General features: G+C 44.0%; 1 protein-coding gene across 1 annotated transcript in view; it reads left to right on the top strand.

The window, feature by feature from the left end:
• The window catches only part of NECAB2 (N-terminal EF-hand calcium binding protein 2), a 144986-nt gene that overhangs the window by 37348 nt on the left and 83395 nt on the right, over positions 1-24243 (top strand). The window contains exon 3 of the mRNA XM_053399512.1: positions 10414-10522. Within this exon, the coding sequence (XP_053255487.1) occupies positions 10414-10522 (109 nt within the window). The remainder of the gene's footprint in view (positions 1-10413; positions 10523-24243) is intronic.

Raw genomic sequence — 24243 nt, 5'->3', positions numbered from 1 at the left:
CATTTGTTTTCAGTGGTATTTATTGAGAGTGTGATAATGTCTTTGAGCAGAAATCTGGAACCAGGGGACTTTTAATTCCAGAATTATTTACATCCTTTCCTGGTGGCCCCTATGACACCTGCTGAATCAACTTTAGCTCCTAGACCAAAGGGGAAATGGGAAGCCACGTTGCACCAGTTTAGATGATTTGTTAGTAAATAATCAATAGTTTGTTAAGATTTGATGATGGTGATGAGTAGCATACATTATCTGTTCTTGCAGCCTTTGGCCTCTGTGGAATTGGAGCAGTCTAGTGTTTGTTTCCTGTAAGATGTAAGCCTGGGGTTGAGAATCTGTGGCTCTTCAGTTCTTTAGGGCTGGACTCCAGCTCCCATCAGCCTCAGACAGCATGGTAAATAGTCAGGTCTGGCAGAAGCTCTAGTCTAGCAACATCTGGAGGACCACATGATCCCCATCTCTGATACAGGCAGATCTCTGTTGACTCTGACTAGCAGTGGCTCTTAGATAGGAGTCTTTCCCACCATCCTGCTACCTGATCCTTTCAGCTGGGGATGTTGTGGATCGAACCTGAGACTTTCTGCATACAAAGACTTATACTTCACCACCTTGTGGGACATCTTCGGGAGAAGAAACGACTAAGGAGTAAACCCTACACAAATCTGGACTGTAGTCCCTAAGACAGTTGTATGGCACCTTGTACGCCTCCTTTCAGCAACTCCTGCCGCAAAGCTGGTGCCAAACATACAGCTCTGCTTTGGACTACATCAGCAAGACCGAGAGTGCATACCCTCCAGTACGTAACAGAAGAAAATCAGGACACACATATTTTGGGGTCAAGTTACATGACACACATCTTTCACTAGAAGAAGAAGAGGAGGAGGAGGAGAAGGAGGAGGAAGAGTTTGGACTTGATATCCCACCTTTCACTCCCCTTAAGGAGTCTCAAGGCGGCTAACAATCTCCTTTCCCTTCCTCCCCCACAACAAACACTCTGTGAGGGGAGTGAGGCTGAGAGACTTCAGAGAAGTGTGACTAGCCCAAGGTCACCCAGCAGCTGCATGTGGAGGAGCGGGGAAGCGAACCCAGTTCACCAGATTACAAGTCCGCTGCTCTTAACTACTACACCATGCTGGTCATAGACTTATAGAACTGCATAGTTGGAAGCTCTCCTGAGGATTGTCCAGCCGGCCCAGCAGTCCTCACTCTTGCCCTCAGCCATCTTGCGCTCCAGCAGGTACCACTAAATTCCTCAGGATGCTACTGGGCACCTGCGTCTCCTTGCACCTCTGAGAGTGCAGTGCACCAGCTGCCTCAGCATAGTGGGGGTGGGTGCACCAAGGGTGAGGCAGCAAGCAGAGAGAAGCACACAGTGGCAGCACAACTGGTGCTTGGCTGTGCCGTGTACCTTGTCCTATCTGGGAGGCGAGTGGCCAAATGGGCACCCACAGTCCCTGAGTGGGGGTGGCGCTGTCTAGGGAGCCTCTACCTCCATCCGACATTGGAGGAAGAGAAAGCGGTCTCTGGCAAATCTTGTAAGCAAATCTTGCAGGCCACGCAGCACTATCATTTGTTTCTAGGAAAATGAAGACATTAAGTGCGCTGAGTGATATTCATGTGCAATTGGAAGCACGCTCCTTTGAGTCAAACGGAATTCGCTTCACATGAGCTTGCCTTTGCATTGAGATCATGATCAAAGACCCTCTGCCATCAGAGATAAGTCTCCCTCCATGCCTCCTGACTGGTTGTGTTCCTCGCCAGCAGCTGGCTTTAAGGAGACAGCATGCTCTCTCAGCCTCTAGGAAACCTGCCCTGCCAGGGCAAGTTGGAGATTCTGGCTCCCAGATTTCCCTCCCTCATTCTAATTTACATGATGATGTCACTGAGGGATATGAAGCTAATGCAGAGTGATTTTGTGTGCCCTCGTTGATATTGTCTCATGGTAGAGTCTGATTGGTTATATTATAATGTCAATTGTTTATAGAGCAAAACTAGCGAGGGAAAGGAGAGAGAAGGAACTCCAGGTGCTTGAAGAAAGGTTTATTTAAGGCTTAGTGTGCTTTAGAATAATCCTTTTAGGAGGCACTTTGGAGAGCTGTTTCAACCGAGCACATGAACCACTATAGTGGACCTTGCCAACCTGGTGCCACCCAGATTTTTTGGACTACAAATTCCATCAGCCTCAGCTGGTGCCAGATTGGCAAAGGCTGTGCTATAGTACCTCCTGGCGCACCTGGAGTTCCTTGGTCTTGTTTTCCCTTGTCAGTGGTGCTTTCTCTTGTTTTGGGGACTTGGGGTGAGTGGTGCTGATTCAGAGTACAGCGGTACCTTGGGTTACATAGGCTTCAGGTTATATACGCTTCAGGTTACAGACTCCGCTAACCCAGAAATAGTGCTTCAGGTTAAGAACTTTGCTTCAGGATGAGAACAGAAATCGTGCTCTGGCGGCACAGCAGCAGCAGGAGGCCCCATTAGCTAAAGTGGTGCTTCAGGTTAAGAACAGTTTCAGTTTAAGAGCAGACATCTGGAACGAATTAAGTACTTAACTCAAGGTACCACTGTATACATTTTAAAGGGGTTGGGGAAAATCTTCTCATCCCTCTCACGCACTACTCTTCTTTTGCACCAGAAATGTTTTCCAGCAAATGTTCAGCCCACCTATAGCTAGAAAGTTTCATCAGGATTTTCGAACAACTGCAGATGCCTTGCAGCACTCGTTTTACAGCTGCGTTGTTTTGCAAGAAGCAGAGCCCTTTATTGCTTATAGACTGCTTAAAAATAATTTTGTTCATCAATTAGGCAGCTTCATTCTTGAGTGAATAAATTGACTTTTCAAAGATATGACATTGGTTGTTAATGAAGTTCCTTTTTTGAAAAGAAACTGGATCCTGGAACGTAAAGCGTGCTATCTTAATGACTAACGTGGTTAGCGTTTCAAGAAAACGTGTTGCTCTCACCAGGGGTTCTGTTCTCTAAAGTGAATAACCTTCAGTGAGGCATCACATGTGAGGGTAGAATTCCAACTTTTTGTCATTGCTGTAAAATTGCCGCTAAACTCTTCTTCTATTAAAAAGTTGTGTTAAGTCCCCAGAACCATATGTGAGAGTTTTACTCATTTCCTCCCCCCCCCACCTTAGAATTCTAACAGGCGTCTTCATTTTCTTTAATTCAAGTTGTGTTTCTTATCTAGTATTAAGATGAATCTCCCTTTGATCTCTGAAAGGAAGGATCTCAATTGACCAGACTTCATTCTGGAGGATAAAGGAGACATGACCTCTGTCAGATCAATTTCGCCCAAGTTTTATTTGGTCCAAATGGTAGCAGTTGTTGTGGGCTGTATTCTTCACCTCCCTCCCTGTGTATGGGGTGCCCCATTAGCTCCCAGCATCTGTTTTCTTTGATTGGTTTTCTTTTCACAGCACATGAACTATAGAATTCACTCCTGCAAGAGACAGCCATGGTCATATTCATGGAGGCTAGGGCTATCAGTGGCTACCAGTGGCGTAGCGTGGGGGTACAGGGGGGGCCGGGCGCACCAGGCGCAACATCTGGGGGGGCGCGCTCGCACTCGCAGCTCTCTGCCCCTACTAAAATCCACGGGTTAGGGGGCGCAAATTACTTGCCTTGCCCCGGGTGCTGACAACCCACGCTACGCCACTGGTGGCTACCAACCATGGTGTGGCCATGTTCTCCCTCCACTGTCAGAGGCAGTGGGCCTCTGAATGCCAGCTGTCAGAAATTACAAGCGTGCAGAGTGCAGTGGTGCTCAGGTCCTGCTTGCTAATTTCCCACAGGCATGTGGTTGGCCACTGTGAAAATAGGATGCTAGACTAGAAGGCCTTTGGACTAATCCAACACGGCGTCTCTTATGTTCTTATGTTCTCAGGGAGCTGCCCTACCTGTTACATTTGCATCATGATAACCCAGCTGTGCCTGCTTAAAACATTGAAGGTTTGTGTCATACTGGAATCCACCGAGGGGTGTGTGTGTGTGTGTGTGTGTGTGTGTTTAGCTCTAGCACATACTTTTCAGTCACTATCCTTTTTGATAGTCCGTTGTTCTGGCACAGGCTCAGCCCATTGCTCCAGTTTAATAATCACAGCAAGCAGATAAAAGGCATGCATATCTCTTCACACACACACACACACACACACACACGCTAAAGATTGTGTGGAAGAAAAGTGTGCATTCAGCAAAAATGAAGGAGCACCAGCATTAAAAATTCACAAGGCTTCTTTGAAATGGTGTCTCTGGGTGATATGGTTTAATATGCTCTTACAGCGCACTATACGTTAGCCTTCAAAAACCAAAAGATGTTTGGGGCTACAAGTCCCATCAACCCCAGTTGTGATGCTTGGGGCTGATGCAAGTTGTAGTCCAAAGAGGCCACCAAGTTCATGAATTCTGACATAGAGAGATTGAATTATAATGTGTGTGTTGCAGAGGGTGAGAGAGGGAGAGACAGAAAAGGTGTCTGTGTGCCCACCTGCATAATTCTCTTGCTCTCTACAAATTTTGCAGCCTTCTGATGTCTTCATGAGTGTCTGTCTGCATCCAAAGTGAAGGGTAGGGGGATGAGAAAAACCATATTTCATCTTGACCCAAATTATCTGTAGAAGTAGGACTCCCAACCAAACACTTAAGCGTGGTGCAGTTCCTTACTGCTGGCGGCCTGGTTTCCAGGAGAGAGGGGTGCTCCCACTCAAAGATCTGTGCTATCAAAGATGACATTTGCACAAACAGTAGAAAAGCTGGCAAAACTGTCCTGCTTCAGATGGCAAGTGGCTGTAGGGATTGTGGTGCAGAGAGAGATGCCTAGTTGAATGCTCCACCATGAAAAGATTCTCTGCACATAAAAGACTCAGTACTTTGAGGAGATGAGTTTAGAATTCTTTTGCCCAACATGGAATTTTGCATATACTGTGAGTGTTATATGGAGTACTGCTGGCTTTAGGGTTGAGGGGGCCTTTCACAAAGTGCTGCCCCATGGGACCCCTCTTACAGTGGTGGGCCCCCTAATATTCCTGTGGGAGCACTAGGGGAGATTTACTTCAGTGATGGATAATGGTGGGCTGCTTGTGGCCACAATTTTGTTTCAGACAATGGCCTGAAAGCCAGGTCATTTTGGAGGTAACTAACCTGCACATTTGAAGGGCTGTAACTCTGATAGAACACCCACTTTGCATGGAGAAGGTCCCAGGTTCATTCCCCAGCATCTCCAGATAGGGCTGGAAAATACCCCTGCCTGAAACCCTTGAGAGCCACCACCAGTAGTGTAGACAATAACTGAGCTAGATGTGCCAGTGGTTTGATAAGGCAGTTTCCTATTTCTTTCTGGTGGTAGCCATTCCTCCACCCCACCTTGTTGGCAACCCCTACCTAGAGCAGACCTATTCAAATTAAGAGACCCAAGTTAGGCTTGTGCCTTAATTTCGGTGGCTGTACTCTGAGTAGGACTAACATGAGCTGCAACCCAGAGAGCCGCCCACTAAATTCAGTGCAGCAGCAGTGGCTGTTTTTGAGGAGGAGAAGTGGTTTTGAAAAGCACTAACTAGACCTAAAGATAATTTGCTGATGATGATGTTTCCAATCTAGGGAATTCGTGTTACAAGTGTCACAGATAGCACTTTGCAGCTACTTCTAATAATTGGGCAAGCGTACATCCAATGACAATTAACGTAGCTGACTCCCAACACAGTTTCCCCCTGTGAATAACTCTGTAAAAGTTTAATTGGACTGCTCACTTCATTCAAGAATTGGGAGTGGGAACACACTCCATGGCAGAGAATTCTAATTTCCTGTTGAAGTGCTTAGTTAAGCTTTGTCGTAAGCAAGATCTTGAAGTCTACTGGAGAGAGATCATGGGGAGCTTTGTGTGTGTTTAGTGTTGAGCAGAGAAAGATAATCACTTTATAGAGATGAACTTGTTCGTGCCTCAAACAGTTTCCTGATCGCTTCTCACCCAAGACACAAGAGCCCTGGCAGAGGAAGAGGAGTGTAGGGCGAGAGCACCACCCCCGGCAGCGCGATCCTGGTGGGGAGCCATCGCGGCTGCCCCCCCCGCAGGCAGTGCACCATGCCCCCAGGACACACACCAGCCCCCCCGCCTGCTCTCCCCCCCCCCGGTGCCAGAACATGAAGCTCTGCCACTGCACAAGAGGCACTTTAGTGGCTGAGTGCAAGGGCCAAATGAGTATGCTTTGTCAGCTCAGGCATCACCCTCTGTCACTTGGATTGGGCTCAGCAATCAATGCTGTTTTCCAAAATATCAGGAAATCGCTTGGTATGTCTCCCCTCCCCCCCCCAAAGTTCAGCTGTGAAATTTCAGCTTCTTTTAGGGAGATGACACTTACTTCATCATGAAGCAGAACATTGCAATATGGATGTTTGTACCAGCTATGTCATGAACCAGGTAGTTGCAAACTTCTCAGTGAGCATCACTCTCAGTGAGGGTTGTGGACAGCCTCCCCCCACCCTAATCCAGGCTTGCCTGTGGACCACCCACTCTGAATTTGGCCCTGAATCGATTTTTGAGGAAGGCTTAGGCTTAGGCTTAGTCATGCTGGCCACATGACCCGGAAGCTGTACGCCGGCTCCCTTGGCCAATAAAATGAGATGAGCGCCGCAACCCCAGAGTCGTCCACGACTGGACCTAATGGTCAGGGGTACCTTTACCTTTACCTTTAATGCTTCATTAGGGTTTTTAAAGATTCTGATTAAACACATGGTTGGGAGGGGGAAGGAGACATTGCATATCAATCTCCCCCTCCTGACTGAGAGAAGAGAGTCAATCAAGGGAGGGCGTGTTTCTAGTTAGGCTAGCCTATGGTCAGGGACGATGAGAGTGAGAGTCCGGCAACATCCAGAGGGCACCTTGTTGGCTACCCCTGCTACACACCATCCAAGCAGGTTGACACTTCTCATTTTAAAGTGCATTTTGATCCTTAAATCAGTGTATGACTAATAGGATTCAGCCATCAGGTCTTAGCACATCTGAGCACCCTTGGACATCAAATTATATCTTGAGCAGAATTACCTGCCTTATCCTACCCATAGCCCAGCCATGTGACTCTACTTCCAGCGTACATTTCTGTGCCCTTCCTGATAAGGCTGCTAGCATACAAAGACTTCCATATTCAGCATCACTTATCTTAACTTGTACTGGCTGGGTAAGCAGGGTATTACATCTGTTCAGCCAGTCGTTTGGGGAGGGGAAAGGATTTTTCTTAAGTCTCTTAATCGCAGTTTCCAAGTCTCTATGATATTGGCTGGTCTTATCTTCCCAAACTGCACGGGTCTTAGTCCTGGTTCTCTATTGAGTCAATACCTGGCTTAATGCTGTGATGTGTGCACGTTTTAAAAAATCTATTATAGATATATAGCTTGAACGAACAGGTTTTAAATGAGCTTTATGCAATGTCAGTCTTAGCATGCAGTACAAACTTCGTTGTGGGCTGTGAAGGATGCTTTGTGATAAGATTTAACCTTCTGGGTAAAACATTTAAGGACTTGAGATCAGCTTAGGTAGTTATTGTTGTTAATTAACATTGGGTTGGTCTTAGTTTGGAGGCAATGTTCTCAGCGATGGGTTTTTTTTCCCTTGTAGGAGAGACTAGCCTCACTTTTCTTTTTTGGTGCCTTAGAGACAGGTTCACACTTGCTCAAATGTCCAGGGACTTCATAGCTACAATGGAAGTTCAAAAAGAGAGAAAAAAGAATGTGGTCATCTCACATTCTCGCACACACAATCTCAAATGCACCCACATTCCGGGGACACACACACGATGATTTATGAAGATTAGGAGAGGATGTTAACACCCTCTGTCTGCTCATCAAATGATTAGTCTGAGGAGACATCCTGCAATCCTATCAAGTCATTTTGGCTGACTGTGTTAAAGGCAGCATTCAGGTGGAACATGGAAGCTTGGTTAGGTGGCTGGGCAGGGAAAACCTGATGCAGAAACAAACCGGCTGAGCCCCAGGTGCTAGCTGCTTAAATGGGAAAGGGGTGGATCCAAGGGAAACCCACCATCTGCTGCATTGGCTCTGCCCCTGGCACAGCCCAAGCCCCAGCCTGCATCCCCATTTGCCAAAGCAGGGTGCAGGCCAGGATCCTGTTCCTGATAGGCAGAAGGGGCTTATGCCCCCTCCGCCAATCAGGAAGGGCCCAGCTAGTTTGAATTCCCTCGTTGGGGCCCCAGTGAAGCCTCCTCCGTCCTGCAATGCCGCCACATGAATGAAAGGGTGAGAGGGCTTAGGTCTCTGAAGGAACTATCTATACGTTTATTAAATGTTTTTCTGCAAAGTCAGTAACATGCATGAAACAAGGTAACATTTTCTGAGTGAAAAACATGCCTTTGATCTGATTAAATAAATGACGTTTCTCATACATTGACATGAATAAATATTTCTAGGCAATCTATGAATCTTTGGTGATCACTCATAACCAAGTAAGATTGTCTTCTATAAACACGGTTTTAACAATGAGTCTGTAAGTCAGGGGTGCCCAAACTTTTTTCAAAGAAGGCTTGATTTGATGAAGTGAACATGCAAAAGGGCTGACCAAAGTTGAGCTTTTTTTAGGATTTTACCCCAGGACTTGGGGGCCGGATTAAATCGACCGGCAAGCCGGATTAGGGCCCCAAAATGGACTTTGGACATGCCTGCCGTAAGTGACTGTGGAGGCCAATTCTGGATCCACACGCCCTTCCATAGTGGGGACATTGGTTTCCGGGCGGGAGTTGATCACAGTGTGGATTTGCCAAGTGTGCCTTCCTACTAGCACATTTCTCCCTTGCGTCCTGAGTTCGAGTGTCTTCAAAGCCCATGACACCTTTGGTAAAGGCTGTTCTCCAACTGGAGTGCTCATAGGCCAGTGTTTCCCAGTTGTCAGTGTTTATACTACATTTTTTTAGATTTGCCTTGAGACAGTCTTTAAATCTCTTTTGTTGACCACCAGCATTACACTTTCCATTTTTAAGTTCGGAATAGGAGAAGATGGCGCCGGCAGTAAGCCTCCTGTGAGCCTCAAGTTCGGAATAGAGTAGTTGCTTTGGAAGACGATCATCAGGCATCCACACAACATGACCAGTCCAACGAAGCTGATGTTGAAGAATCATTGCTTCAACACTAGAACAGACACACACATGCACACACACACTCACATGCCTGCCTTCGCAATGCACTTTTAAAAACACAGGCCTTGGTTGGATCAGTTCTGTTTCTTTCGAATTATCTTGAACTGATGCAGACTGGAAACGGCTTTTAGGGTTTTCTCCATCCATTTCCTGACTTGCTTTTAAATGATCAGTGTTAAGTGTTGGTGATATTTCTGTACTGATGTTTTCTTTAAAAACTAAAGGACCCATTACTTGCATGGGAGGGAGGAAATCTTTAATGCATTGATAAAGAAATGCACGTTGAATGGATTGGGACTGTGGTGAGGTAGAAGAGAGTTTAATGCTTTGTTTTCATGCTGATTTCTCAATGAAAATCCAATCTTACCTGCACAAAACTACCATTTCCCTGTGTCATATATGTAGCAGCAGCAGCCATTGTTTGCTTCTGACATCTTCTAATGAGTGTCCCTATTTTCCAGAAGGTAAAAAGGGTAAAGGTAAAGGATCTTTTATTGATTTGTTATTTTAGGTTGTATTTTTACTTTAATGGATGACATTTTTATAGTGTACACTGCTTAGAGATTTTTAAAAATATTAAGCAGTTTAGAAATAATTTTAAATTAAATCAAATTACATGTGATGTCCAGTTATCTGTAGAAGCTCCTTGCTCAGCATATTGTCTTTTGATGACTCGCAGCTGAATGTGTGAATTACTGCAATTGGCAAGCATTTCATTTTGCTTTAGAAGATGTTGAGTGGACTGTCGAGTGCCCTAGACATGCATTATCCATGCTGAGTTTTACAGAGGCCCACAAATTAGGAAAATCACACCCTTAATTTAGTGTTTCATCCAGATGGGATTCAGGAGTGGTCTGGAGGGTGGAGGAGATGAGGATCACTCAGTTGTCATGGATAGATCATTAGATCAGGAGGCAGTGATGGCTGCCAGCTTGAATGACTTTAAAAGACAATGAGATAACTTAATGTCAATGGCTACTAGCAGCAATGGAGGCTATGCTCCATGGACTGTGGAGGCAATGCTCTGCCTCCATGGTCAGAGGCAATATCCTTCTGAATACCAGTTGCTGGAAACCACAGGAAGGGAGAGAGCTCTTGTGCTTGGGTCCTACTTGCAGGTTAGCACCTGGGTGGCCACTCTTGGAACAGGTACTTTACCGGTTAGGTCATTGGCCTGATCCAGTAGGCTCCTTCTTATGGTCTTATTGGATGTGTTTCCCTCCTTAGGATGTGTGTATGTGTATTTAACTTGCTTGTGATACCTTCTGTTTGCTTGCAGATGATGGGAAATTGTCCTTGGAGGAATTCCAGGCCTTCTTCTCCGATGGAACTCTTAACGAGGAAGAACTTGAAAAGCTTTTCCATACCATTGATTCCGACAACACCAAGTAAGTCTTTCTTTCACTCACTCACACTCTCTCTCTCTCTCTCTCTCTCTCTCACACACACACACAGTTCTTTAAGCCCTCTTAAGGATTCCTCTTGTTCACATTGGTTTTCTTCATGGGCTAATTGGCCATGTGAACGATAGGAGAACAACTACCTGAAATTCTGTGTGCAAAGTTACTGAATTTAGAAATCACTATTCTTATTCTTCCTCTTTGGCGGTCACTGGTAGCCGAGTAAGATTGTCTTTCATGAACATGGTCTTAACAGTGAGTCCGTAAGTGACTGTGGAGGCCAGTTCACCAACCACTGGGCTGAAGGGAGCTATAATCCAAACATCTGGAGGCACCCAGTTGGCAGAGGCACACAACGGCAAGAACATCTTGCTGGACTCCCAATGTGTATTATGGTATGTAGCATCCAACTTTAATATATATATATACACATTTCATGGAAATAAAACTCCAGATCAAAGGAAGTTGGCAGTTGTTAGAAGATTGTATTGTTTCCTGAGCCCCTGTTTCCCAAACAGTAGGAGAAGGGGATGACAGAGGATGAGATGGTTGGACAGTGTTCTCGAAGCTGCCAACATGAGTTTGACCAAACTGTGGGAGGCCGTGGAAGACAAGGGTGCCTGGCGTGCTCTGGTCCATCGGGTAACAAAGAGTTGGACACGACTAAACAACAACAACACTGGATGTCACAGGCTCAGGCTCCTCATGATGAGACAGTACTGAAGACTTTTAGTGTAGTGTCCTGGAAATGGATGCTTTTGCAATATCTTTCTTTTACAATTATACTGGTAGAGCAGATGGAAAGTATGCAGACATATGTATGGGCAGTGATAGTTTTACAGCTGCACCAGTCCCCCCCCCCCAAAGCAATAAATATTTGTTTCTGCTTCCTGATTGTGCTGTAATAGTAACTTTTTGATGTGTACACCAAAATAAGAAGCTGAAGGAGTCCTGACATCTCTTTAGCATGCAGTTCTCCCACACATTTGCCTTTTCTTTTATAAAAGCTTTGTCAGAAGCAAGAGAGATTTCTGTTGTTCTGATCAGTAATGTCAGCTGCAGGAATACTTGCTGAAGTTCTGTTTTATTGGAAAAGCCAATTATTCCTGCCTGGGTATGGAGTTGCTGTGTTGGCGTTCAAAGCACCCCTCCATTTTTGCAATGTGGGAGTTTGCACTGGGTACATATTGTTTTGTGAAAATAATATGGTGTTACGGTAGATTCTCTTGTGTTGTTAACAAAAACGGCTTTCATGGCTGGGTTGTTGTTGTTTTTAACTGCTTTAAAAATGAAAATTCTGCATCTTCCCTACAAGCACACACACACCTTTACTTGCTACAAGTAAATGTCATGGTGGTATGCATGATTCTGCCCTAGATAAACAAAACCTTCTATTCTGCCTTGAATATCAATAAAGGCTGCTGGATTTTACATCCCTCTGGAGTTCAACTGCTTGGAGGAGGATGTGAAAAAGAGCCAAACCGAAGCTTATGCTAGTGGAGTGCCTGAATTTTAAGAACTAGGTTGAATCTAGTGAAAGAAGAACAGGGGAAGGGGTTATGCCAAGGGACATGGCACAAGAACCAGAGGATAACTAGAGGGCATTTGTTTTTGTTATTTCGACTCTATTTCTATATGAGTGCTGAGCTGAAGAACCTTGTCTATATTTCATTTCATTTTTTGCATTTACATCCCACCCTGTTCTTCAAGGAGCTGAACGTGGCATACATGCTCCCCCCCCCCCCGGTTGGTCACCCAGTCAAAAGTTTGTGAGTGGGGATGTGAATCATGGTGCCCCAGGTCCTAGTCTCACGCTCTAACCACTACATATATGAAGCTTTCAGATACATGTCGTTGTTGTTGTTGGCATCTTACTAAGTTCCTTCTGTCAAAAGCAAAGAGGCATTGAATCACCTTGCAAACCAGGATGCATAAATTTCCCCGAGCAAAATAGTGCATTTGGCCAGACCCACTGAGACCTGAAGAGCAATCCCATACCGTTTGGGGTAAACAAAGCTACTAGTCCTTGGGAATTTGCTCTGCTCACTGGAGCAAAATTTTGGAGATGAGACAGGCAAGTTCAATAAAACAAAGACAGGAAGAACAATGGCATTAGAGAATCCTAAAAAGAGAAATGTATGTGTGTGAAGATAGATGATAGATAGATAGATGATATAGATATAGATGATAGATCTATATATATAGTACATCACCCCAAGTAAATAACTGTGTCATGTGTTCTTAAGGAATGCCTAAAATTTCAATAATATGTCAGAAGGTTGTGATGAATAGATAGCTGACTGAATTCTCTGAACTAGCAGCCTCATAGGATTTAACAGTTTCAAGTGCTGCCATCCATGCAGGCTACGATCTGTCTTTTGAACTTGCAATTCCATCATTGGGACTCCTTAAAAAAACAAAAAACAAAAACACAAAACGGTGAACCCTCAGTTCAAAGCATAGTTGGTGCTTTCTACCTTAAAGTTAGTGCTCAGTTAGGGAAACTAGAAAAAATGGTACAATGGTGATTGCATTTTGATATTTCACCTTTACCAGAGTAGCCCAGCAAAGCTTCAGAGTCTTCTCCTTTTCCAATTGTCAGCCTTTCCAGATTTGACGGTGAAGAAAACTCCTTGTCCACACAGTTCAGTATAAAGTGTTTTATTGCCTCAAGGCACAAGACAATTAAAACATATGATATACATAAAGTTAAGAGATGCTGCTGCATCATAAAGTATACTACAAAATACAGTAACTTGCTCTTAGACGTTAAACTGAAGAGATCCAAATATACAGAGAGATCCAAGTTTGGAGGGAAAACCACCACCACAATTCACTACAGTTCACCCAAATTGCTGAGTAAGAGCTGGAGACAACCCTAGGTCACATTACCCACTCTTGGGGAATAAATATGGGAATCACTATCAAAAGCTGTAAGTGACACTTTGAAAGCAACCAGTGGCCCAGACAAAATTGCCCCTTGACAAACTAACAAGATCAGTCATTAGAAAAAAAACATGATATCTCCTCACTGATCAGCTTCATCTATCTGAGGCTGATTCAAAAATGACTTTTCTGCCCCACTGAGGCTTGCAAAATTAGCATCTTTCTACTTTGTTGCTTTTAGGAGTTGCTTTTTTTTTTTTACACACACGCACACACCACCCTGGGTGTAACACAAAAGTATGTTGAAAGGGCATTTTTCTCATCAGATCTGCTTCAAGCACAGCCTTGCTTTGTTAGACTTCACTTGCCGGTGCCCAGGAGACAGTGCCCTCTAAACACATCAGGTAACAGTTGGAATTCCCAGCTAGCAAATCCAAGACTATATTGTGTTAGGGTTCCCCAAACCACCTAGCACAGAAGTGGAAAAAATGGTAACCTACCAAGCTCATGAAGACAGTCCACCTGTCATATGCATAAGCACCCTCACTGGCTGAGGTGCGGCTGCAGTGCTAGGTTCCCAGCAGGTGGCTCACTGTTTCTTACTGGGAGATAGTGGGAGGCGGCAGGGAAGGGTGTGTGGTGCAAATGCAGCAGTGGAGCAAACCTGGTGCTAGTGTGTTTGCACCGTGCTGTACTCCCCACCACCCTGCCTCCCCCCCTCTCTTTCATAGTTCATGCATCCTGAAAAAATACATGAACTGAAACACAGCTAGCCATTTTTATAACCCATAAAAATACATTTATTTTCAAAATATGAGGGAGGGGAGTATCAAGGGTAGAGATCCCTTTTCCCTTATTTATTTCTTCACTTTGTTCTACATTTCCCCACATTGTTGCCTGTAGCAACATCCTCCGGCGTATCATCATCCGGTATATTTATCATTCTGATATCTCTGCCGCCTTGATTCATCCATAGCTATCGTCAACCTAAAAATAAAGCTGTTCAAGGAACACTTTCAGCGTCTCAGGTTCTGTGGAACATGCTCCCCCCTGCAGAAAAATGGAGAGGAAAGAAATTGCTACTCAGCATCCTAAATGAAACCTCTGATGTACACTAGTCAGGCACACATTCCCTGGACAAATGAAGCTCCAAGCTATTAAGCGATCTAATTTGTAGGAAGCCATCTGAGATGTTTCAGAATCGCATGTTAGCCAGAGGTGAACCCAGGTAATATTGACAACCCCCCTTTTTTTCCAAACGCAGAGCGGGTGAAACAAAATTGGAAGCGACTTGAAATAGAGACATCAGTTTAAAGAAAATTGGGGCAGCTGTGTTGCCTGCCTTGTGCTAGCATATATTTTTTTTGGTCTACATAAAAAAATAATGAGAATGTGTGTGCAGCTACAGAAATGAAATATAAATTCTGAATCAGAGAAGCCCTAGTTCTTCTAAGAGGCCAGGTATTAATTTACAAGGCCCTTAACAACTTGAGTCCATGATAGCTTGAGGACTGCATGATATCTTATAACTCTGCCCTATCAATGTGGTCCACAGGAGACTCACTCTTAGTGGTCCTCCATGACTCAGAAACATAGCTTGTATCAAACTGCAGCTGTGTGTTCAGTTTTGTAGGTCACACACGCACACACACCCTCAGTTGTGCTTCCAGTGCATGGTGAAGACTTTTTAAAAAATAATGTCAACAGGCATTTAAATAGAGGTGTGCCCCCCCTTGCCACAAATTTATGGTTGGTTTTAATTGATTGAATGCTATATCCCTCTTGTGCCCCAACTGTACACTGTTTAGAAACTATTAAGCAGTGTATAAAGTATTTAAAATTAGCACATTAGACTGAGACCTGCAGCTAGGGACCAAGGGCCAAATCCTTTGAGAGCCCCATACTCCTCTGGCCGCCAATTAAAAGGTGAGGCATGATGGCTGTAACAAAGAGATTTTCTGGCAGACAGCTTGGAGAATGAGTTCAGCAGCCACCATCATATTCATTCAAGCATGGATGGGGGGGTAGCCTAGCCACCAAGTTCCATTAACTGGTAACTTCAAGACTCCATTACTGCAACATGCCGTGGGGCTGCCCAGGGATGGGAAAGAAATCTGATTCCGTTCCTCTTTAAAGCTGAAACTACCTAATTTGCACTTCTGAAGCAATCCACAACTGAAACACAGCCTTCCTTCCACATTCATTCTTCTCAGAAATTTGCAATGCAGTTCTCCAGCCAAGGAAATATATTAGGGAAAATAAAGTGCAAAGGTGCATTGTACCATTTGCAAAAATGTGTATATTATGGAAACTTCCATACAGAAATGTGCTTACTAGGAGAAATTCACACTAAAATGCTGATGGATTGCTCAGTAGCTCGTCTTCTGTCCTGTAAATGATGTCTGTGCTGAAGAAGCTGCGCTGGCTGCCAATTAGCTACTGAGCCAACTTTTAAGTTGTTAACTTTTGATGTGTAAAGTCTTAAATAACTCAGGACCAAGTTGTCTGAGGGACCACTTTCTCCCAGGCCACAGCAGTCTGCAGGTGGGACCCTCCTGGCTATACCATGACCTATGGAGGTCCATCCTGGGGTGGGGCAGGGAGTGTGTGGGCAGGGCCTTCTTGTTGTGATACCTACCATGCTGAGTGCTCTTCCCATTGAATGAGCACCTACTATGATGGGTCTTCCCTTACCTGCTGAAAATTTACCTTTTTACCTAGGCTTTCTGTGACCCTTAGTATTATGAAGGCAGGTTCCTGATGTCCTTGGTTATTCTGAGGATTTCACTGATTTTATCAAAGCTTATTTTTTTAGTGGGTATTGTTATTTTTTATGGTGTGAACCAGTGTTGCAGTTTTTTTTTACGTAAATGAAAAGCAGTATAGAAATATTTTATTAAAATTACTAAAATAAAATAAAATTTATAACACTTTTATATTTTCCATCCACCATTGGTCATGCTGGCTGGGGCTGATGAGAGTTGGATTCTTGCTACACCTGGAAGGCCCCACATTGATTACCACTGCTTTATTTATTTCAGACATTCATTCTTTATTTGATGCTGCTATGACTAAATTCTCCCCACCCTTATTAAGCAAAGCTTGGGTCAAAGTCAATTTAACAAGTTAACTACAAATCTTTCTGATCCTCAATCCTTTAATAATCAATTTGCTTAGCTAATTATCACTTCCTGCATCTTATGCTATACTTGAAAAAAAATCGTTGAGCTAACTGTTTTTCATCAGCTAAACCAATTACTCTCATTGGGCATCAAATTAACACATCTCAAACTTCTGTATATCAAACAGTTATTCTCATAGAAAAGGGTAATTTATTCTTGAATGATTAGTATGAAAATTACATCAGAAGTATCTACTGTAACTTGGTCTATAAGACTACAATCCTCACCTACAAGGGAGTAAGCCCCGTTGAAGATGGTGGGGCTTACTTCTGAATAAACATGTATATGATTGCACTGTTCATTGCACCATTAGTTTAAAGCAGCCTGCCTTCCAACTTGGTGCCCTCCAGTTGTTTTAGACAACAGTTCGTATCAGCCCCAACCAGCATTGCCCATTGGCAAGCCTGCACCTGGTGTCAGTCAATGTGTGCTCTCCAAGGTGCTGAAAAGCTGCCTCTCTGCCCTGCCACCCTGGCTGGGAGCTGACAGTGTCTACTGGATTTGGCTGGTCTTGCCTTGCTCTGCCCCTGCTCTCCAGCATGTCACTGCTGTCCTATTATTGAGTGCCCCACCATCAATCTGCCCTCTCCTGGGAACCTAAGCTGGAAGAACATAAGGAGCTTATACTGAGTTGGATCATTGATTTGTCCATCTAGCTCAGTAATGTCTACACTGACTGGCAGCTGCTCTCCTGGGTTTCAGGCAGGGGTCTCTCCCATTCCTATCTAGAAATGATAACAATTGAACCAGGGACTTCCTGCATGATGCTCTACTACTGAACTACGACATATTTAGGGAAGTTTTTAATGTTTGATGTTTTATCGTGTTTTTAATATTCTGTTGGGAGCCTCCCAGTATGGCTAGGGAGGCCTGGCCAGATGGATTAATAATAATAATAATAATAATAATAATAATAATAATAATAATTTCCCCCTAAAACAGGACACTGGTTGCTTTAAGATTGTCTAGCCAACCTGACAGTTAAATGGGGACTTTAGCACAATACTTTATTCCATGGCTCTACAGTAGCTGTCAAAGGAATCTTCCCATCATTATCTGTAAAATACCATCTGAAATTCTTGAAGGCCACAATGAGTTAATCCCAAGTTCTGGACTGTTTGGGTCCATTTTCTCATTTCAGAACCCTCCAAAGGCACAGTGTAGCTTGACCTTCAGCTTGATCGTAAGTGGAATTGATCTCCTGGGGAAAATATATCCTGCAAGGAGCGAAAAGCTGGCAAACAAGCTGAATGCAGTTAAATATTTTTTATTGGCTTGCAAAGGAATGAACTCCTGATGCACCAAAAGGAAAAATCTATACTTCCAACCTAAGCTGAGAGATGCCATTTGCCTTCATTACACTCTGGTAGATCTAAACCAGGCTGAAATTCTTCACACAGAGAATGCTATGAAGGTCATCTAGCCTCTAATACTTGTCAGTGCTGTTCCTACACAAACTATCTGGATGATAACCTTAATAAACAGTATGACTTCGAGGAATCTTAGAATCATAGAATCATAGAGTTGGAAGAGACCACAAGGGTCTTCGAGTCCAACCCCCTGCCAAGCAGGAAACACCATCAGAGCACTCCTGACATATGGTTGTCAAGCCTCTGCTTAAAGACCTCCAAAGAAGGAGACTCCACCACACTCCTTGGCAGCAAATTCCACTGTCGAACAGCTCTTACTGTCAGGAAGTTCTTCCTAATGTTTAGGTGGAATCTTCTTTCTTGTAGTTTGGAACCATTGCTCCGTGTCCGCTTCTCTGGAGCAGCAGAAAACAACCTTTCTCCCTCCTCTGTGTGACATCCTTTTATATATTTGAACATGGCTATCATATCACCCCTTAACCTCCTCTTCTCCAGGCTAAACATGCCCAGCTCCCTTAGCCGTTCCTCATAAGGCATCGTTTCCAGGCCTTTGACCATTTGGTTGCCCTCCTCTGGACACGTTCCAGTTTGTCAGTGTCCTTCTTGAACTGTGGTGCCCAGAACTGGACACAGTACTCCAGGTGAGGTCTGACCAGAGCAGAATACAGTGGCACTATTACTTCCCTTGATCTAGATGCTATACTCCTATTGATGCAGCCCAGAATTGCATTGGCTTTTTTAGCTGCCGCGTCACACTGTTGGCTCATGTCAAGTTTGTGGTCAACCAAGACTCCTAGATCCTTTTCACATGTACTGCTCTCAAGCCAGGTGTCACCCATCTTGTATTTGTGCCTCTCATTTTTTTTGCCCAAGTGCAATACTTTACATTTCTCCCTGTTAAAATTCATCTTGTTTGTTTTGGCCCAGTTCTCTAATCTGTCAAGTTCGTTTTGAAGTGTGATCCTGTCCTCTGGGGTGTTAGCCACCCCTCCCAGTTTGGTGTCATCTGCAAATTTGATCAGGATGCCCTTGAGTCCATTATCCAAGTCGTTGATAAAGATGTTGAATAAGACCGGGCCCAAGACAGAACCCTGTGGCACCCCACTAGTCACTCTTCTCCAGGATGAAGAGGAACCATTGATGAGCACCCTTTGGGTTCTGTCAGCCAGCCAATTACAAATCCACTGAGTGGTAGCATAGTCAAGACCGCATTTTACCAGCTTCTTTACAAGAATATCATGGGGCACCTTATCAAATGCCTTGCTGAGATCAAGGTAGGCTACGTCCACTGCGTTCCCTTCATCTACCAGGCTTGTAATTCTGTCAAAAAACGAGATCAGGTTAGTCTGACATGACTTATTTTTCAGAAATCCATGCTGACTATTGGTGATCACAGCATTCCTTTCTAGGTGCTCACAGACTGTTTGCTTAATGATCTGCTCCAGAATCTTCCCTGGTATTGATGTCAGACTGACTGGGCGGTAATTATTTGGGTCCTCTCTTTTCCCCTTTTTTAAAATAGGGACAACATTTGCCCTCCTCCAGTCTGCCGGGACTTCGCCTGTTCTCCAGGAATTCTCAAAGATGACTGCCAGTGGTTCTGAGATCACATCTGCCAGTTCTTTTAATACTCTTGGATGCAGTTCATCTGGCCCTGGAGACTTGAATACATCTAAACTAGCCAAGTATTCTTGTACTATCTCCTTAGTTATTCTGGGCTGTGTTTCCTCTGCTGAATCATTTGCTCCAAATTCTTCAGGTCGGGCATTGTTTTCTTTATCGGAGAAGACTGAGGCAAAGAAGGTATTGAGGAGTTCAGCCCTTTCTGTGTCCCCTGTTTGCATTTCACCATCTTCTCCTCTGAGTGACCCCACTGTTTCTTTGTTCTTCCTTTTGCTACGAACATACCCATAAAATCCTTTTTTGTTGCTTTTAACCTCTCTAGCAAGCCTGAGTTCATTCTGTGCTTTAGCTTTTCTGACTTTGTGTCTACACGTGTTGGCTATTTGTTTGAATTCCTCTTTGGTGGTTCCCCCCCTTTTCCATTTTTTGTACACATCCTTTTTTAATCTTAACTCAGTTAAAAGTTCTTTAGATAGCCACCCTGGCTTCTTTAGGCACCTTCCATGTTTCCGTCTCATTGGTATTGCCTGTTGTGCTTTTACTATCTCCCTCTTAACAAACTCCCAGCCATCATGAACTCCCTTTCCTTTTAGTATTACTGTCCATGGGATCTCACCCAGCACTTCCCTAAGTTTTATGAAGTCAGCTTTCTTAAAGTCAAGAAATTGAGTCCTAGTATGCTTGGCTGCTCCTTTCCGCTGTATAGTAAACTTCAGAAGAGCATGATCACTCGCGCCTAATGATCCTTCCACTTCTACCCCACTAACCAGGTCATCAACATTGGTTAGGACCAGATCTAAAATGGCTGTTCCTCTTGTTGCTTCTCCCACTTTCTGGACAATGAAGTTGTCTGCAAGGCCAGTGAGGAATCTGTTTGACCTTTTGCTCTTGGCTGAGTTTGACATCCAGCAAATATCCGGGTAATTGAAGTCCCCCATTACTACTATCTCCCTTCCTTTTGCATGCTTGGCCATCTGTTCCAGGAAGGCATCATCTATGTCCTCCGTTTGGCTTGGGGATCTATAGTAAACTCCCACAATGAGGTCACTGTTATTCTTCTCTCCCTTAATTTTGACCCAAATGCTCTCACTTTGGCTTTGAGGTTCTAAATCTTGGATCTCTTCACAGGTATACACATCCCTGACATATAACGCCACTCCTCCTCCTTTCTTGTCTGGTCTGTTTCTCTGAAATAGATTGTATCCCTCCATTATTACATTCCAATCATGGGACTTATCCCACCAGGTTTCAGTGATGCCTATTATGTCATATTTAGTTTGCTGTACCAAGAGCTCAAGCTCATCTTGTTTATTTCCCATGCTTTGCGCATTAGTGTACAGACATTGAAGTCCATTAATCATTCCCCCGAATCTTGTGGCTAAGTGGCTTCTATTTCTGAGAAGCTGGCCAATTGCTTGCCCCAAATGAGGTTGTACTAACCCTGAAGGAGCTGGTTCACTACCTGAGCTGCTTCTGGATCCAACTTGGTCACTGGAGACCCAAGTGGCCTTGGTGGCCAGGAGCACCTTTTATCAGCGGTAGCCGTTCATTAATTGGGGTGGGTTGACAGCAATAGACCACACATTGGGAACTTCAAGAATGAATTACTGCAGTGCATACTATGTGAGACTTTTCCTGCATTTGATCCAGAAACTGCAGTTAGTGCAGAATGCTGACAGGAGTGAGATCTTGTCAGCATATTGCACCCCTGCTCAGAGATCTGCCCTGGCTGCCAATTTGTTATAGGGCCAGATTCAAGGTGCTACTACTACAGTGGTATCTTGGTTCTCAAACTTAATCTGTTCCAGGAGTCTGTTCGACTCCCAAAACGGTTCAAAAACCAAGGCACGGCTTCCAATTGGCTGCTGGAGCTTCCTGAACTCAAGCGGAAGCCATGTCGGATGTTCGGCTTCTGAAAAACATACGCAAACCAGAACACTTACTTCTGGGTTTGCGGTATTCAGGAGCCAATTTGTTCAGGAACCAAGCCGTTCAAGAACCAAGGTACCACTGTACTATATAAAGCCTTCAGCAGCTTGGGACAACTTTACTAGCCCATATGTGCCCATTCAACTGCTTCAGTTGAAGTGGCAACTGAAGTGGTACTTTACAACTGCCACCTAATAATAACGCTTCTGTACCTGCACAGAATTGATCGCTCATTGTGGTGGAGGTACCAACTCTTGGGAACTTTCTGTGTATTGATATTAGGCAGGTACCTCCACTGCATTATTTTCCACACCTGCTAAAAGCTATTTTTTGTTTCAGCAAGCCTACTCAGGACTGCTATTTAGGCATGTCATTTTGTAAGGTATAATTGTTTTTAAGCTGCTTATTTTATTGGCAGTTAAACTTTGTGCTCATTTGTTTTTGGTGTTTGTTTTTACTGGTATTTTTAATGAATCATTTAGTTTGCCTTTGTAGACTGCTTAGAAGGCTTTCAGTCGAGGAAGGAGGATATAAATTTTGTTTTACAATATTTTGTGTCCTCAGATATGCCTTGGCCAGGTGTGTGGCGCCTTCTATAGACCCTCCCAGTGCTCGGTTTGGCCAGTAGGTGGCGCAACAAATGTAAATGTTACCTTTGTGTGGTAGACTAGCTTCTACACATGCTAGCATGCATCCTTCATCCAGCAAGCATTATTAGGGCACATCCCAGCCGGGCAAAAACATTCAAGGGTGTGTGTGCAAAAGGGAAACTAGTGAGGGGTGAGGCCAGGCTAAGGAGCAGCTTGGTGGGAGTCTGAGACCCAGAAAAAGAAAGGTCTGGAGATCTATGTTTAGCCCTGGGATCTGAGGTTTGCTACTCCCCACCCACCCCAGGTCAACGCTTCCCTCCCTCCCACCAGTCGTGTATATTTAATAATGTGAAACGTTTTGTGCATTTCAAATGAAGAAAATGCAATTACTCTTGGTTTTGAATGATAGGGTTTGGGCTTTGAGATGGCCCTGAGGGCACAGAAACTATTTAAGGAAACCCTCGAGCAACTATTAACTGAGAATATAAAACTTCAATTTGCATTACACTTAGGAGAAGGAAAGGAGCAGATATAATGCTGTGCTGTGTGCCACAGACAGCCTGAGCAAACGAAAGTTGATGCAAGAGTAGATAACAGAGCGAACCTAAGGCTGTGGTGTACGATAACAGAACTGCCACTTCATAAGCCCAGCAGGTGGGAGATAGGAGAGAGGCTTGGCCCTCTCCCCCCACCCCCACCCCCCATCATGAATGGGAAGAAAAATCACCCTAGTGGAGGAACAAATTGGCTTTGGGTCCTTTGCCAGAGCTCATTCGTTAGATCAAACCAGAATAACCTCCTAGAACTAAGCTCCTCTGCTAGGCTGCTTAACAGCTGTGGCTCTGTTGCTGAAAGAGCTTTCTTACAAAAAGGTAAATGATAAATTACAAACAGAGCAGACAGCAAACACACACCTGACACAGTTCTTTCATGTGACATGGTAATAGGTTACATTCCCCCCAAAGCCAAAGAGAGGAGTAGGTCCCCCAAATAAGGAAGAGGAACAAACAAAAATTGCAGGGACCCCCAAAAGGGCGAAAACCATGCCTAAAAACGATGTATGAATATCAAAGGAAAAACTACCTATGTAGACAAAAGCTGTGGCTAAAGTTGTCCAAAAAAAAAAAAATGTTGCTACAGCTGTAACTTGCAGTCACCTCCTTTTATCTTTTGGAACTATCCCTTTATATTTGCCTTTTTATATTTTGAAACAAAAAAATATAAGCAACAAAAACTTTTGTGGCAGAGCACCATTGATTATGTTCTTGTAGAAGAGCTATACCAGATGAACAATATTCGCATAGTTTTGAAAAATCAACCAAGAGCCTATAAGCTGCCATCTGTGAGAAATTCTCCATTTGTATTCTCAGGAAGTACAAAACTGGATGCAATCCAGGACAATTTAAGGTGTCTAGCGCAAATGTTGCAACTGTTTCACAATATTGGCTACCACTTTTGCCTACAGCTACATTTATTTTACATATAGCTTTCTCTTGCTACTCATAAACTATTCTATACACAATTTTCATTGTTTTGGAGGTTGATACATTATTATTTTTTAACATACATTTCTGACTGCGATCAAATGGTGCACACAAAAATCACAGGTAGCTGGGTTTGCCCATAAGGGGAATCCAAACATTCTCAACCAGGCAATACTTTATTAAGGCCAACCAAAATAGTGTACTAGCTTTCAAATTCTCCAATCAACTTCTGATGAAAAGATTGGAGCAACTCAAAAGCTTGCTCACTCGTCTGTTACTATTTGGTTGGTCCTAATAAAGATAATGCATTGCTGGGGAACTTGGAATACAGTGGTACCTCGGGTTACATACGCTTCAGGTTACAGACTCCACTAACCCAGAAATAGTACCTCGGCCCCATTAGCTAAAGTGGTGCTTCAGGTTAAGAACAGACCTCCGGAACGAATTAAGTTCTTAACCTGAGGTACCACTGTACTTTATTTAGTGAGCTTAAGCAATGTGTATCAAGGCATAATGGGGGACATAGTTTTATTTTTCACATTTTAGTCTGCCATCTTTAATAAAAATGGTGTGTGTCATCCAAACATTGAAGACCACCATTCCCTCCTTGTGAACCCACATGCCAAGTTTGGGGACATCTCAAGA

The sequence above is a fragment of the Podarcis raffonei genome, chromosome 8 (assembly GCF_027172205.1).
Source record: "Podarcis raffonei isolate rPodRaf1 chromosome 8, rPodRaf1.pri, whole genome shotgun sequence".
Classification (NCBI taxonomy): domain Eukaryota; kingdom Metazoa; phylum Chordata; class Lepidosauria; order Squamata; family Lacertidae; genus Podarcis; species Podarcis raffonei.
Note: the sequence above shows the minus strand (reverse complement) of the source record. Positions and strands in the feature narration are given on the sequence as shown.